The sequence below is a fragment of the Callospermophilus lateralis genome, chromosome 6 (genome assembly GCF_048772815.1).
Source record: "Callospermophilus lateralis isolate mCalLat2 chromosome 6, mCalLat2.hap1, whole genome shotgun sequence".
Taxonomy (NCBI): Eukaryota; Metazoa; Chordata; class Mammalia; order Rodentia; family Sciuridae; genus Callospermophilus; species Callospermophilus lateralis.
This window is the reverse complement of record NC_135310.1, coordinates 58587290-58604939: the sequence shown is the minus strand read 5'-3', so window position 1 is coordinate 58604939 and position 17650 is coordinate 58587290. Positions and strand designations below refer to the sequence as shown.

General features: G+C 33.8%; 1 protein-coding gene across 3 annotated transcripts in view; it reads right to left on the bottom strand.

Annotated features, from left to right (window-relative positions):
• The window catches only part of Atg5 (autophagy related 5), a 116826-nt gene that overhangs the window by 33701 nt on the left and 65475 nt on the right, over window positions 1-17650 (bottom strand). For 2 of the 3 annotated variants that reach the window (XM_076859886.2, XM_076859887.2), the window contains one exon: window positions 10608-10702. In XM_076859886.2, coding sequence (XP_076716001.1) covers window positions 10608-10702 — 95 coding nt within the window. The remainder of the gene's footprint in view (window positions 1-10607; window positions 10703-17650) is intronic. The other variant, XM_076859888.1, reaches the window with a different exon arrangement.

Sequence of the window (17650 nt, the reverse complement as noted above, 5' to 3'; positions counted from 1 at the left end):
ATCCTGTCTCCAAAAGAACAAACAAACAAAAACAAAGTAGAGGGGAGGCAGGGATTTTAGTTCAGTGGTAACCAAAAAATAAAAATTAAAAAAATTACTAAAATCAGAAATAAAAAGAAAGGGGCATCTCCCTCTGTCTCCCCACAACTCAAGAAAAATACAAAATCTGAAAATACCTTATAGGTATTTGTATTTGTTTTAATAACTGAAATAGTAATTAAAACAAATACACACTTTGGGTGTGGGGGGGATACAGTTCACTGGAAAAGCATGTGATTAACGAGTAAAAGGTCTGGGTTCAACCCCAAAATGCCCCAAATAAAAAATAATTCCCTGGAAATAAACTTGTAGAACCAGATGGTATCACTGGTGCCTTCTACCAAATTTTTAAAGATTAAACACCAATCCATCAAAAATTTTCCAAAAACATTAGTCTTATTTACCACTAAAGCCTTAGTAAACATATTTTTCATCTTGCAAAGAATATATTCCTTAATAATATGCATATGCCATAAGTATTATTTTGAGAAAGATCTTCACTATAGACTGTACTCCACTACCTAATTGTCTTTCATCAGTAACTGCTACCATAAAAAAAAAAAAAGAGGTTCCTTTGTCTATCCAATAAAGATGTTCTTAAGATTAAATAAGGTGATATGGAAGTATTTTGCAGAATGTTTACCAATATAAAATATGAAGTGATTTTTAAAAATTATTTTATATCCCATATTGTGTTGTTTATAACTTGAGAGCAATAGTAGAAAATGAGTATGATTATCTGATAATTCAGCCCAAAATTTTACAAAAAGAATATATGGTATGAATGTTATGATACATCACATTACGAGCCCAGAATAACCACTCTCACAAGTGGTTAGGACTTCCTTAGTTTTGTACATACACTTTGTATTTTTACGCAGTCTTTATTATGTGAAAGGCAATGTGAAGTAAGTGAAGATATAAGCACAGCAGAGACTTTGCTTCTTCTCTACGTATACTAAAGAAGACTTCTTGCATGTTTAATATGTAAAGCACTCTGACAGGAAATAAAATTAACTTCATAATTTGAGATTACTATTATTACAAAAACATGAAAATGAATGACTTTTCTTCAACATGTCAGTTATCTTCGCTCAGATCAGAAATAAACTACTTTTAAGAACTAAGCAATCACTTCACACTTTGTTATCATTCTTTACATATGAGATACAAATCATATTTTAAACCCAGATTCCCAACATATATCTTAATATGCTACTGAGATAGGTATGGTGTGAATTAAGTATCAAAGATACCTTTCCCAAGAGTTACTGCTATATAATTCTTTGAAAAACAATTGACAATATACTTGGGAATTTGGGAGAAGCTTATTTAACATTTTTTTTCTAATTTCATCTCCTATCCCATACATCAGTTCTCTTTATCTAGGCAGCTGTTGAGGTTAGGGCAGAGCCTAATCTAGAGAGAGTTGGAAACCTCTGCAGTGTTCTTTCTGGGTGAACTTGTGCATGTTAATCACCAAAACCTAAGGAAAAGCAGAATTTAAGAGGCTGAATTCTTTCTACTTTTGAGACAGAAAGAGAAGACCAGGGAATATACAGATTTCTACCAAGACCTTTCAGAAAATGACACCTAGAATATTTTCAGATACGAAATATAAATTCTAAGTAGGTATCCTTGAAATAGGAGATAAAATCTGCAAAGGAAAATCTAAAATTGGCCTAAAACTGAAGATACTAAACTGCAGCAAAACCTAGGCCTGGGGAGCACACAAGTTCACTTCTCTGCAAATGTAAGACTGGGGAAGTGCAGGAAAGGAAAGTATTCTAAAGTTTCATCTTCTGGGGAGGAAAAGCAGTAAAAGAACAGTAACTTGGTGAATACAAGGGTATTATAACAACAGGATAATGACCCTCAGTAAAGGGAGGGTCAGTATCAATAGACTAAAAACAGAGTACTAAATTTAAAGGACAAAAAGGAAAAATAGCAATCTCAAACTAGCAAATAATTTAGCCCTCGTTTCTAATAAACATTCTAGAATAAAATTATGATGAAACATTAAAAATTAGAACTAACTCTATTAATTCCAAAAACTGAACAGAAATGTCTAAGACATCATTATTCAATGGTATTGTCGTGTTTTTTAATTAATTTTTTTATTTATATGACAGCAGAATGCATTTCAATTCTTGATAGAGCACAATTTTTCATATCTCTGGTTGTATACTAAGTATATCACACCAACTCGTGTCTTCATATGTGCACTTTGGATAATAATGATCATCACATTCCACCATCATTAAATTCAAAGGTCTTTTCAATGCAATAAAACAAGAAAAGAAATGGTAAAAAAATGAGGCATTTTTGTTTGTTTAGGTGATGCCATTAATACAAAGAAATTGAATGATTATTAAATTTTTAAAAAATCTACAAAAAACATCTAGAAAATGAATTTAACGACACAGGGCCTACCTGAATAAAACCTTCAAATCTATACATAAAAGAACATAACACAAATATAACAAACAAAATTCTAATATGATAAATGTATTTTGTATGGGAGATAATGTAAAGCAAATTATAACAAAAGGAAAATTAAAGTTAACTAATTTCTGCTTATAATTAAAAAGGACACGATGGGGTCTTGAATAAAACAATTTTAAAAAGCCACGTGGAAAGATGAATGAAGCCAGGCACATTCCTGTAATCCCAGTGGCTGGGGAGGCTGAGGCAGAAGAATTGTGAGTTCAAAGCCAGCCTCAGCAAAAGCGAGACACTCAGCAACGCAGGGAGACCTTGTTCCTAAACAAAATACAAAACAGGGCTGGGGATATGACTCAGTGGTAAAGTGCCCATGAATACCATCCCTGGTACCCCCTCTCTATGAATGAGAATAACGATAGAAAAGTATAAACAGGGACATAAATCAATTGCTGCAGCAAAAATCAAAACGCTAAAAGTAAAAAAAAATTAAACTTAAAAAAATGTTAAATATACTGAAAAAAATGTAATATAGCATACAGAAACAGATTCCAGTAGTCAAACTACTTTAATATTAAGCAGAAATGGACAGCTTAGCCAGTATAAAAATGATAGCTTATTTTTGGAGTGAACAAGCTATGGCCCACAAGCTAAAATGTGCCCTTCAACTGTTTTTGAAGTTTTACTGGGACAGTCATGCTTATCATTAGCAAACTATGGATGCTTTCGTGCCACAGGGTCACACAGTTGCAAAAGAGACCATCTGGTCCACAAAGCTGAAAATGTTTACTCTCTGCTCCTCTCAAGAAAAAGTCTGCTAACTCTTGTTTAGATAATAATCAGTTGTTATTTGGATGAAAATAAAGCTAGAAAGAAACCTATCTCATATATTATGTTCTGGAAAGGGATCTTCTTTTTTTTTAATATTTATTTTTTAGTTGTACACAATACCTTTATTTTGTTTATTTATTTTTATGTGGTGCTGAGGATTGAACCCAGGGCCTTGCACGTGCTAGGTGAGCACTCTACTGCTGAGTCACAAACCCAGCCCGAAAGGGATCTTCTTAAGAAAAAAAAATCCATATACCACTAAGAAAAAGGGCATATTTAGCAAAAGGATTTTAAAACTTAACATAAAAACAAATCCAAACAGCTAACAAGGGTTACGTACATTTATAAATTCATTCAGTGTGAGAAACACTAATTGAAGAAAAAAGTCATTGAAGCTCTATTGAGGGAGAGGTAAGAGGAGAAGCACACCCCCATATTTTTGTTGGAAATTTAACTTCATTATGTATTTGGAAAATAATATAGCAAACTTATTTTATGTAAAAGTCTCCACCTTATGGGCTGGGGATACAGTTTGGTTAGTAGAGTGTTTGCCTCGCCTGCACAAGGCCCTGGGTTCAATCCCCAGCACCACAAAAATAAATAAATAAATACATACATAAATAAAAGTCTCTACCTTACAACGCTGAAACCATTCTTGAGTGTTAATTTCCTATGTGAAAGAAAACATAATGCTATTTACTAAAGCCCTGTTTATAGCGGTAAAAACTGGAAATAAAGAGAAAACTCATCAGTAAAAATATGGAACACATTACAGTACACCCAAATAGTGAATGTTTTAGTCATTGAAAGAACAAATTAGACAGTATAGCTCAATATGCTCCCTCCCATCCAAAAAGCAGCAACAAAAATGTCTTGAAAAGATGTTGTTCTTAAGAAGATTTATAATAACAAGCACATTAAAAAATTCACAACTTCACCAGGGATTATAGCCCACATCTACCAAGGTTAAAATGGCCACTCCTTAAAAACACACTCACACACACAGAAAATAACAAATAAAAATTAAAAAAAAAAAACAATACCATATGATCCAAAAACTCTGCCTATATGCAAATACCCAAAAGAAGTGCCCAGATATTGGTCAAACTTTTTTTTTTTTTAATGTTTCTTTGGAAGAAGACAAGCATTTAAACTGTTGAACTTCATGGCCGAGTTTGTGGCCCAGTGGTAAAGAACTTCTCTAGCAAGTGCAAGGCCTTGTATTCGATCCAAATACGACTAAAATTGCATTAAATTTTAAAAATGGGTGCATTTTCACTACAGCAGATTATAATCTCCAATGGGAGTACATTATTAATTGAAGGCTTTAATAAAACAAAGACCATCTCCTGGAGGCAAGAAGGAATGCAACTTGCAGGCAGCCTTGGAACTCAATTGTATCTCTAAAGTGAATCTCCCCAGTCTGCTAACTTATCCCTGATTGATCAAATGCTGGACTCACCAAGTCTCCACAATTATGTGAGGTAATTCCTTAAAAATCTCTCTCTCCCTCTCTGTGCACATGTGTAAAGATAATACATACATATTGTTGATTCTGTTTTTCTCAAGAACAGGAAACGCCCATGCTCACAGTTATTTAGAAGAGTCAAAAGGTAGAGGCAACTCAGGTAGATGAATGCACAACCAAAATTTTTTATATTCATACAAAAGATTATTGAACCTTAAGAAAAGGAAATTCTAGTAATTAAGGTGTGATTCAGTGGAAGAACACTTGTCCAGCATGCACAGGTCCTGAGTTCAATTCCCAGCACTGAAAACAAGGAAGGGAGGAAAGAAGAAAATTCTAATGAGCCTGCAGGAACCTAGAAAACATTATGTCAAATGAAATAAGCCAGTCCAAAAAAAAAAAAAAAAAAAAAAAGTAATGTAAGATTCCCCTTACATGAAGTACTTGATGTAGTAAAATTTAGAGAAAAAAACAGAATGGGACAATAGGTAAATGCTAAAAGAGTATCAAGTTTGCTTGGTATGGTGGCATACAACTGTAATCCCAGCTACTTGGGAGGCCAAAGCAGGGTGATTACAAATTCAAGGACAGCGTGGATGACTTAGAGACATACTGCCTCAAAAAAAGGAAAAAGGGGTAGAGATGTAACTCAGTGGTAGGATGCCTGTCTAGCTTTCACAGAGTTCCTAGGACCAATTCTGAGGACTAGGGAAGGGTGAAGTGGGGCTGTAGACTTTTATGTTACCAGATTAAAATTTTTTTCTTATGGAAAAAATTTAAATTATTTTTAAACCAAGTAACATATAATTATATGTAGAACAGAGAATATTAGTATTATATTATCCTAAACATATTTAAAATCTCTGTACAAAGTATATTACAAATTATACAATGTGTCTTTTTGAAATAATCAAAAACTAAAACTGAAAGCATCAATATTTGGTTTACTAAATAACTAATATAAACCTCCTATTGGTCTTTGGCTTTTCTGTTAGATGTTATCGCAAGGTATTAACCAAAATGTAAAATAACAGAAGATTAGAGTTATAATTTCTCACTACCACTGCTATAATATTGGAGGAGGAATCCTAAAGACATGGCCATAATTTGCCACACATTTCTACTGTTCTCACATTTCAATATTAATAAATTAATATTTCTGGGGGAAAAAAAAACAGAGCCTAAAATTTGACTTCTTCTTCAGTTTAAGAAGTGCCCAGTTAATCCCTGACATCCTAGTTTCCATTTTTAAAAATATACTTTTTCTCCTCTGAAATTGCTAAATATTTATATTCTTAAATATATCTTAGCACATCACAATAGAAAGTAGATTCGTAAAAGTAAAAATAGCCAGTAAACCTGATCAAATTAAAATATTAATGGGGGTTTAATGACAAATGAACATAAAATAGTAAATGAGAAAGAACAGAGAGCTCTGATGATTATGAAAGAGAACAAATCTAAACTCAAAATTCCACTTTTTGTACTATTTCATAACTGATGAAGAACTTCTTCTAAGGATAAGTGGGAACCATCTAATCATGTAAGAGGAAACAAACACCATTAATCAGCTTTGTGTTTTGTTTAAAACTGAAAATAACATTGTTAGGTGCTTCCTAAGAAGAGTCCCTAAATTTGTTTATAACCTCAAAAATAACATGGAGAAGAGAGGAGATGGCATAATGATCTTTGTTGAATAAGTATGAATGGATATTCAAATTGTTAAAATTTATCTTAAGATTTTTCCATTCCTTCCAGAATAAAGAGAAAACATGGTAATATGGTCTAATCTGTACCTTTGCAGCCTCTTTCCCCACAACTCCTGATGCTCAAGAGGTCCTCTGTCTCAAAGTCCCCTTTGCCTACAATGTTCTTCTCCAGACTTTCTGCCTACCCTAAGAAACAAAAGGTTTCCTCAAATCAGCCTCCTCTATCTTCCCAAACTAGTTCAAATTCCCCCAGGAGCATTAGAATTTTATTACACTACGTATCTATTCACAGAAATCACAGTTGCAGTGTTATATCTATATACTGAAGTTGATTAGTTTCTTTCAACCTCTCAGGAATGATTTGTATAATATTAACCACCACTTGACTTCCCTGTGTATAGCACAGGGCATGGAAATGCAAATATTGTGAGTAAATAAACTCATATAAGGCAAATCAGAGAAAACTTTTTACTCAAAATATATTGACAGGATAACATTTATGAATCTGTTCCTTCTTAAAAAACTGAAACAATAGGTTAAGTTCATTCTATAAGAGAAATACCAATATCTAAGGAATTTATGGTCATTTTACAAATCTTTCTGACAGATACTCTCATTAATCACCATCTATTTAAATGTGCTATCATAAATAACATATTGGTTACATTTCTGTAACACTTCCTGCCATTAACCTCATTTCTAGAATACTGGCTAATACTAAAGCACCTGGATTTCAGGAACACAAACCTGAAACTCACATACCAAACCAAACTGTTATGTAAATGACAGAAACATGGTCTGCAACATCTCTAGACAGTTTCTAGAGGAATTTAACTTTTACCACTATAATTCTGTCATTTGGTTATAATCATTTTGAGCCTATAAATAAACATTTTCCAGATGAAAAATAAGTAATTCTACGTAATCTTTACAATAGCCAATCTTTAAAGAACACTGCCAAAGTTCTAGTTTCCTATCAATGTAAGGTGAACTTTACTTTTTGTCATAATATATAAAGGAAAATTATGATAAGCTGGACATGGTGGAGATCACCTTTAACCCCAGCTATTTGGAGGCTAAAGTAGTAAAACTGCAAGTTTGAGGCCAGTCTCAACAATTAGCGAGGACTAGACTTAAAAAAAATTAAAAGGGCTGAGTAAGTAGCTCAGTAGAAGAGCAACCCTGGATTGAATCCTTAGTACAAACAACAACACAAAAAGTTCGCAAATCAGAACTAAGTTTATATTCTTTCATTTGTGTGATAGTGAGCAAGAGATATAAAGGTCGCTGACCTTCCATTTCCTCATTTTTTAGAAATGAGATAATGACTCCTACCTCCTAAGACAGATTTGAGACTTCAACATGATAAAATGGGCCTCTCTCAAGCATGCTCAGGGTCCCTTGCTCACTCCTTGCTGTACAGGAATTCTATAAGGATTCTGCAGAGTAAAATAAGTATTTTAGTGAAAATTATTCCTTTCATTTGTATATTAATAACATGGATTTTCAGGGTTTCTTTACATCTTCTTTACTAACTAAAGGTCTCAAAGACTACAGTACTAAATATTAAATAAAAGGTAATAATCGAAATGCCATATAAACAAAAAGCTAGACTCAAAAACAAAATATCACAAACATATAAACTAATCAAAAGTTAGCAACAGAAATCTAATATTAACTAGAGATCATATAATCAAAAAGAAAGAAAGAAAACAGGACTCCATCTCTCTTTGGTCAGAACATGCATGGATATTTAAAAACATAAAACAGGGCCGAGAGTGGTGGCACACGCCTGTAATCCCAGTGGCAGGTGGAGGACTGCAAATTCAAACCACCCTTGGCAAATTAGAGAGATCCCGTCTCAAAATAAAAATTTAAAAAGGGCTGAATATGTTCAGTGGTTAAGTGCCTCTGGATTCAATTCCTGGTACCCAAAAACCAAAATAAAATAAAATGTAAAATAGGGAAATTAAAAAAGTCAGGATATGATAAATTAGTAAAAACTAGAAGACCTAAATTGTTATAGTCATGTTACACAACACACTTGGGTATAAAGCCAAAAGGAAAATTATGTAGGTCACTTAAAAACTTCAGTCTCTTTCTTTTAAGGACAAAATGCCCAACTGTCTTGACACAAGAAAGATCAGGCAAGAAGCACTGATCCCCTTCTGGCAGCCAGGTTTTGTAAGGCAAATTTTGAGAATTCTCTACCTTCCCACTTACTAATTATGGAATTTTTATAAAAACCATTTTTCCCATGCATACACATTTTCTTTTTCCTCCTAACCCCATTCTCCACTTCTTTCTGCATTATAATAAACAAGAGTAAGAGTTACGAACTGACAATTTTCCACCAGAATACAATGATATACCAAAAAGGAAGACCTCTCTTCTGTATATCTGCACTATTATTCTGACAATAATAATCCCTACATTAAGCATTAATACACTATCCCTATAGGAACTCAAAGTAATTACATAAAGAAAATACAGTATCATTAAATGTAAACACCAGAATTGAACAATACACTTCTAAGTGCTGGGAAGTACAAATCTGAAAACAATTTTGGAACTCTTCTTTTGAAAATGTCTTTAAAGTCATTTAAAGTTACATATTTTGTTCAACTAAATTCCATAAATAAAATACTTTGTTAGGCTGTGGAAATGCCTTATGGTAAGTTAATATGGAGATTATGATAGAATAAAATGAAAAGATCAACAATAAACGATTTACACCAAGTTAAAAATTCACATGCTGGGTACTTTACTAGATGCTGGACCCAAACTAGGAACATAGCAACCCTGACTTCAAGAAAAGTATCAACCCCTTGGAAATTATACCTGCAGCATTGAATAAAAAGGTACTTTATTCCTTCAGTATTCTGAGACTTTATTTGCTAATTTTTAATCAGATGATTGGTCTTCCTCTTTGAATATAGTTATGTGATGACTTAACTAGAGCAGACTCTCTGTTCTTAAATGATTTCCCATGATAGCAGGTAATTTGCTTTCTAGAATATCATTAATTCAATAATTTATTTATTTATTTTTTGGTGGTGCTGGGGATCAAACCTATGACCTCACGTTAGGCAAACATTCAACCACTGAGTTACAACCCCAGGCCCTCAATAAGTATTTAGTATTTGCTATATTATATCCCAAGCACACTGAATTTTTAAATACTATACAAAATAGTATAGTTCTTTACCTCCTATATATTTGCTGTAATGAAGACCTGCAAAGCTACTTACTGTCTATTTTGTTGTACAATTCCAAGAATTCACCATATAAAATGAATGCAATCCTTTTATTTGTAATAGTTACATTCTATAAATAAGTGACTTAAAATGCTGAATTAGCAAATACTGAACTACTGGGCCTGAGAGCTTTTGTTACGACATATTCATCACCTAATATATAATCTTGCTTTAAGTACATTTCTGTTTAAAAACTACACCACGGGTTTGGGGTTGTGGCTCAGTGGTAGAGTGCTTGCCTGGCACACGTGAAGCACTGGGTTTGAACCTTAGCATCACAGAAAAATAAAATAAAGATATTGTGTCCATCTATAACAATAACAACAAAATATTAAAAAACAAAAACAAACAAAAACTACACTGTGCCTAGAGTACATTCTATACAGCAGAAAATCACCAACCAAAAAAAAAAAAAAAAAACAAAAAACCCTCCCATACCCCCAAAAGGAACAGGAAAAAAAATGGACTGAACAGACTATGAAAAGGACTCTTGTTTATACTATGAAAGGTGAACAAGAAGACAAAGTGTTGCTTTGTTTAACATCAGCTTGGAACATGCACATCAGGCAAATCATATTTTTAACTCCACTGCACACCTTGTAAAATTGCAAAGTGTTTCAAGTACTGACTTAGGGGTCACTGATAAATTTTAGCAAGTAGGTAATTCTGCAAATACAAAAACTTTGAATAATGAGTAGTAACTGCACACAAGTCAATCTCTAATATAATTGCCACCAAAAGTCAGAGCTGAAAAACAAACTTTCAGATACTACACAAAAGATTTTTGGACCAGGACTGCTTTAAGAAGTAAGATGTCTGAGGCTTTCACAACTTAATATTTTTCAAAATGTTACTTCTTACCTGATATATTCTAAAAGGGATATAACGAAATCCATTTTCTTCTGCAGGATACTCCATAAGTTTCCGATTGATGGCCCAAAATTGGTCAAATCTGTCTGAAATGATATAAATTGTGTTATTAAAATGAACATTCTAATGGAATCTCACATGAAGACATGAATATCTCCTAGAAATTTCAAGAAACTATAATTAACTAATCTTATCTTTCCATAATTAAACATAAAGATATAAAGTTAAATTTTCTACATCATTCTTCCTCTTCCTATTTACATTTTTTCTTATAAGAAAAACCTTAAACAGATATGTGACTATTTGTGTTATGATGGCCAGGTATGGAAAGATAATTTGACTCTCCTGATCTCACTCTAACTGTTCAACTATAAATGGACAGGCTTAAGTAAACTAAACGTTAGCCAGAATGTGCATACAGAAACAAAGCCAAACACTGAACTTGGTGCTAGGCATACTGGTACACACTTATAAATCCCAATTATTCAGCAGGCTGAGGCAGGATGATTCCAAGTTCAAGGCCAGCTTGGGTAACTTAGTGAGACCCTGTCTCAAAGGAAAAAAAGGTCTGGGGATGTAGCTTAGTAGTAAAACATCTCTGGGTTCAATCTCCAGTACAGAAAAAATTAAAAATAACTGTACTTGTGAAATGTCTATTGTATAGCATAATCTCATACTGATTAATCTTTTTTATTATTTAGGTTCATTAAAACATTTCTGAGACATAATGTGCATGCCATACTGTTTACCCTCTAATGTTCAGAATTCAGTGGTTTCTCAATAGAGCTCAGAATATTTTATATAAGTGGATCACACAATATGTGGTCTTTTCATTTTTTTTCCCATGCAACATATTGTTCATTTTTCCTATAGCATATATCAGAACCTCATTTGTTTTTGTGCCCCAAAACCATTCCATCACATGGAGTTACAAGATTTTATCAATCACCTGAAGAATATCTGAGTTTTTTTGAACTTTTGGGTATTAGAAATATTATTATTATTAATATTATTATTAAGAACATTAATGCACCAGATATGGTGGACTGGCTTGGTAGGCTAAGGCAGGAGGATTGTGAGGTGGGAAAACAAAACACAACAAAAAATGTTCACGCACAATTTTTGTGTGAGCATGCATTTCCAGTTCTTTGGGATATTTACCTTGGAATGAAAGTGCTACATCTTATGGAAGTTCTGTTTAAATGCTATGTTTTGAGGAACTGCCAACCTGTTTTCCATAATGACTGAACCACTCTACACTCCCCCAAGTAATGAATGAGGGTTGCAATTTATCCACATTCCTGCCAACACTTTAATTTCTGGTATTTCATACTCTGTCATCCAAGTGAGTATAAAGTAGTATCTCACTATGGGTTTGAATTGTACTTTCCTAACAACAAATAATGCTAAGCATCTTGTCATGTGTTTATTGACCAGTAGTACATTCTTCTTTAGAAAAATATCTATTAAATCCTTTACTCCATTTTAAATTGTGTTCTTTTTGCTATTAAGTTCTAAGCAATCTTCATATATTCTGGATACAAGCCCCTCATCCAACATGTAACTACAAACTTTTCTCTGATTCTGTATACTATTTCTTAAGCAATTCCTTTTTAGAATCCTTACAATAAAATGTTTTCCATAGTCAGAAATTTTTATCATGGCCAAATCTCTGTAAAGCAGGTAAAGAAGTCAAGAATTTCAGGCCAACTCACTGTTTGAGCCCTTACTCTACTGCTAGACTTGTCTCCAATTAATCTACAAGCAATCTTAATTGCTTAAGCTTTCATAACTATATAAAAGTAAAATTGTTTCTTCTTGTACCCAGAACATAAGTGCTAGACGACTATGACTGGCTTTTAGGCCTTCCCTGGTCTCATCTTCAACTCTAACCTGGGGGACTACTCATGACATATTAGAAATTGTAGGTTAGGGATTTTGAATCCAGTTAATCAAGAACAGTTTCACAAATGATGAAGATGCTTAATAAGGAACAAGGCCAGAATGTGGATCTTCTGATTCAAATACCACCCCAGTTGCAAAACTATACCTTAAAGCTAAGAGCAGCACCTTTAACACGGTCATTTCATATAGGAAGAAATTATATTTTAATGTTTAAAAAATGTTTTGTTTTGTTTTGTTTTACCATCAAGAATCAAGGCAAGAGGCTAGGGTTCGTACTTGTGAGATACTGGGTATAATCCTCAGCACCACATTAAAAAAAATAAATAAAGATATTGTATCCATGTTTTAAAAAATCTTAAATAAAAGAATCAAGGCAAGAATGTGACAACTAAATGATTCTTCATGCATACTTGAAAAATTTCACTCAGTGTATTGTCATTTAATGTCTAGCACCTTGCATGGTAAAGGCAGAGCATAAGCTCTTGAATCAAAGAATGAATATAGTAAAACACTACCAATATAATATTTCATTTTAAAAAATGGAATTCTCTAATCCTAGCCCTGCAACCAAATATCAAGGTTATTAGAAACAAAATCCACTTAAAATTCCACCTTAATTCACATAAGATATTTTTTAAAAGGTGTTAATTTCTAATGCCTCTTCTAAAAATAAGTTTCATAATTAAGATTCCTTCTCTATTAAAACTGAGCCTGTTTAAAAAAAAAAACTAGCAAACCCTCATTAAAACAGATATTAAAACTGCTTCTAAAATAGAGAATAACACAGGCTACAGTAAGTTTTCAACCAAGGAAAATGCTGATCTCCAAAGGATTTTCTTAACATTTGGAGACCTTTTTGCTGTGGAGTTCAGTGTGGTGGGTGCACGCCTATAAACCTAGCAGCTTGGGAGGCTAACGCAGGAGGATTGCAGATTTGAAACCAGCCTCAGCAACTTAGCAAGGCTCTAAGCAACTTAGGGAGACTCTGTCTCAAAATTTGAGGAAAAAAAATTTTTTAAAGATTGGGGCGATGTCAGTAGCTAAACACCCTTAGGTTCAATCCTTGGTACCAAAAAGCAAAGCAAAACACAATGTGAACTATGGACAGGCAGGAGGAGATGTATGTGTGATTAGCATTTAGGGATAGAGGCCAGAGATGCTGCTAAACCTACCATAATACACAGGACAGCCTCCCAATACAATTATCCTGACCCCAGATGTCAAACAGTGCTAAAAGAAGAAAAACAATCACAAACAATAAAAGATGCAGAAAAGTAATTAGTCAAAAGAGGTTGCAAATATGTACTGCTAGAAAGTACAAAAACTGGGGAAAGGATGAATGGAAACTTGACTATGACAGTTACAAATTTAATAATCTTCAGTTTCAAATGCTCCTTTCAACATATACAGTCCCACATGGACACAAATATTTTGAGATTCTCTACAGTAACAACTACTTGAAGGTTTCTCAGCAATGAGTGTTCAAAGGAGATTATAGGGCAAAAGGCAGTTCTGTAGTTTCCAACTACTGCATAGTGGATCAGTGGTACTGAGGTAAGAACATCAAGTGAAGGCTGCCTCACACACATGCCCAGATGTGCAGTCTTCTCAAGGACCTGGAAGTATAGGCCCTGCCTAGCAATAATCTTCCCTCTCAACACAAAATCCAACCCTCTCAAGACTTCCTGCCTGCAGAGGCATACAGGTGGCTCAAAGGGTTGCTCACCCTCTACATGCTATATTACCCAACTGCCTATGAACTAGCTCTGACCAGGGTACAATGGTACCCTTTAATTTGGTAGGTTGAATTATACCTTTCCCCACTGAGATCTGAATCCCAGCCTTAAGGAAGGGGCCCACTGAAGTTTGTCCTTTCTCTACCAGTCCTAGGTACCATATATACTTTCCTATGTCTTAAAGTCACTCTTTTATCAGGGTTTAATCATTCTTTACAAAACTTACCCTGTTCAACCCAATGTGTAGTTTCTATCTCCTGATTGGACCCAGACAGACAACTATGTTTCAAAAGAAGAAAGACATGATAAAGGATCTGTACTTATATCAGCTTTTAGTCTTCTTATAAAAGGTTATAATCCCATATAAAAATTTTAGGCATTTTCTAAGCAATATGAAAAGCACACTAAGAATAAATTAACTTTTATTACTTGTTTATTATCAAGTAAGATACAGATAGCAGTTAATGAAAATTAGTTCTAAAATTGTGTATATAACCAATTGCCTTTCAAACTGGACTTCATAATATCAGTATCTACTTTAATCAATAAAGTTTAAGAACAAAATTTTTACTATTTTCCTAAATATTAATGAATTAAGAATATACTGAACTGCTTTCAAGCAATAGTTTAAATATTTAAACTATACTATTCATTATTATAATTAAGTCATAAAATTAGTGATTTGTTTCTTCAGCCATCAAGAACACACAGTACTTATACCATAATGATCTTTGGCTCTTCATTTTTTAACCACATACAAATACGCACCTATTAAATATGTACACCAATTTCAACAACTTCCAAATTTATTTAGTTCTCCTGCAAAACACAATTTTAAAAAACTAGGTAGGAAAAGATATAAACTAGCATTTGTTTAGATTATTCATATAATAGGAGAAAGAAAGAACAAATATACTTTATCAGACTTACTAGCAATATAACTGATAGTTTTCTTTTTGAAATTCAAGAATGCTATTAATGCAAGGATTATAAAATTGAAGGGCTGTTCTGTAGAAATATTACCTCTAAGCCAGGCCCAATGGCACATGCCTGTAATCCAAGTGGCTTGGGAGGCTAAGGCAGGAGGATTACAAGTTCGAGGCTAACCTCAGCAACTTAGTGAGACCCTCAGCAACTTAGTGAGATGCTGTTTCAAAGTAAAACATAAAAAGGACTGGGGATGTGGCTCCATGGTAAAGTGCCTGTGTGTTAAATCCCCAGGAATACCCCCCCACACCAAAAACATTGCATCTGTTTTTTAAAAGGATTAAAAATAGAATTCCTCAAAAATCCTAGTGGCCATGAACTGTTCCTCATTTTCTACTGCATTAAGCTTTTATATTGATCTTGGGGAAAAAAATTTAATACAGAAAAAATAACCAGGATCAGTGATACAGTGCTTGCCTAGCATGCATGTGACCTGATTTGTCCCCAGCACCATAAAAATAAAAGCAAACAAACAAACAAAAAAGAATTTCAGATTATCTCAAGGTACATTAGATTTTTATTCTCTGTTCCTTACATGGAAAAAAAAAAAAAAAAGGCAACTTTGAAGGATTCTTCTACTTAAGCTTTATGGAAAAAAAGAACTTCAGGCAAAATTATTTTCAACACTCATGTGCCAAAATATGCTTGAAATCCCCATGGAAGACAAGGAGTACACATTGGGAGACTTCAGGAATTATTACAAAATCTTAGTTCAGTTTGTGGGCACCTCATAGGAAAAGGATGAGATGACCCCTATATACATACACATTGTATTCACTTACTGGTCTTGAATATTTATAATGCCAAGGACAACAGTTACAGCACCCCAAATAAATGTCACTATGTCAGGATATAAAAGACTGACTCTAAGCTGTTCTTTGAGAAGAAAACCAAATAGTTTAAAAATCACTAGGAAGGGGATCCACTCCTCATAAGATTTTGCATCTACCACCTGGATTATTCAAATCAGCAATACAAGTTGTTGTGTAATATATGTAGTGCTTTAACCAGAAGTTTTCAAGATATGTATCAGAAAACATATCCAAATATAGACTTATTTGAATTAATTTCTTCACATGCAATATGTTAAAAATCCTTGTAAGGCAAAATAGGAGAAGAGAAAAGGGAATAAATAGTAATTACTGGTAGGCTGTCAAAAGCAGATGTTAAATAAGTGAGGTGTATCTTCGAGCTCATTTGTCTTCTGAGTCAAGTCAAATTAAGAGAATTACACCTAACCAGGCAGCTGAGGTGAACTAGGGACAAGGAGCATTCTCTTTCTCTTGGCACATCCATCAGTACTTAGATGCTGCTCAACAGAACTAAACCCACACATTTATATATGAGCCAGAAAAGACTGGCACTACTGCACAAAGTTTAAAGTAACAGATATATCTGAGGAAAGCTTCTAAGGCAAAGTAGCTCTGAAAAGTATTTAAGGCCCCTGAAAATTCATCAAGAGCTATTTCATGATACAATGCAACCCATTTCAAGAGCGTTGGATTGGCAGATTGAGAAGTGCCAATCTTGGAGGAGAATATCTTTAATCCTGTACATAAATACATCTTGGCAGTAGGATTGGACTCAGAGGAATTTGTGGTTTGAGGGAATCAAAAGAGCAATGAAACACAGGTCTCAGGAAAATTTGACATAGGCTATTGATGCCTGAGGATAAACTGAGAGAAGACATTTATTCCTTTGTCCTGTAAAACAAGAGCTACAGTCCAGGGAAATGGGCATCAAGAACAGTAATTGATAATATTTAGAGTACAATTAATCTGTACTCTAAATATTATCAATTTGCTACTACTTTCATCTAAATATTGCTACTGCTTTCATCTAAATCACAATCCTTATCTCAACAACTGCAGCAGCTTCATAATTGGTCTTTCTGTTTCCATATGTCTCTTCTTCCCAGCATCTAAAGTGCTCTTTTTAAACAAACCAAATTGTATCACTAATGAATACATTTTTCAAACATTTCTCTAATGGGTCATAAAGAATAATATGTCATGATGAACTTGAAAAATGTAGTTATTTTAAGTACAAAAATCATTAAAAACAAAACAAACTGAAACAAAAATCACTGCATCCTCTTATTGCCTACAACTGGGACAGACAGATGCCTGCCCAATCTGCACACAGGAAACAATAAATACTGTCAGAAATAAAATACCTCTTCCTCAGGGAGCTGACTCCTACTGGCCACTTCCCATCCCCTTGGAAGGATATTTATGGCTCATGCATTCCTCTGAGATCTCAAGACCCACCTTCCAACTTACTAAGATAGTATCTTGCTTATTTACTGAACTCTAAGTCACACTACTTTGTGTGTGGATGTGTGTGTGCACACATGTATGTCCTAGAAAAATGCCAAGGTATTCTCATCTCACAGTTTTACAAGCC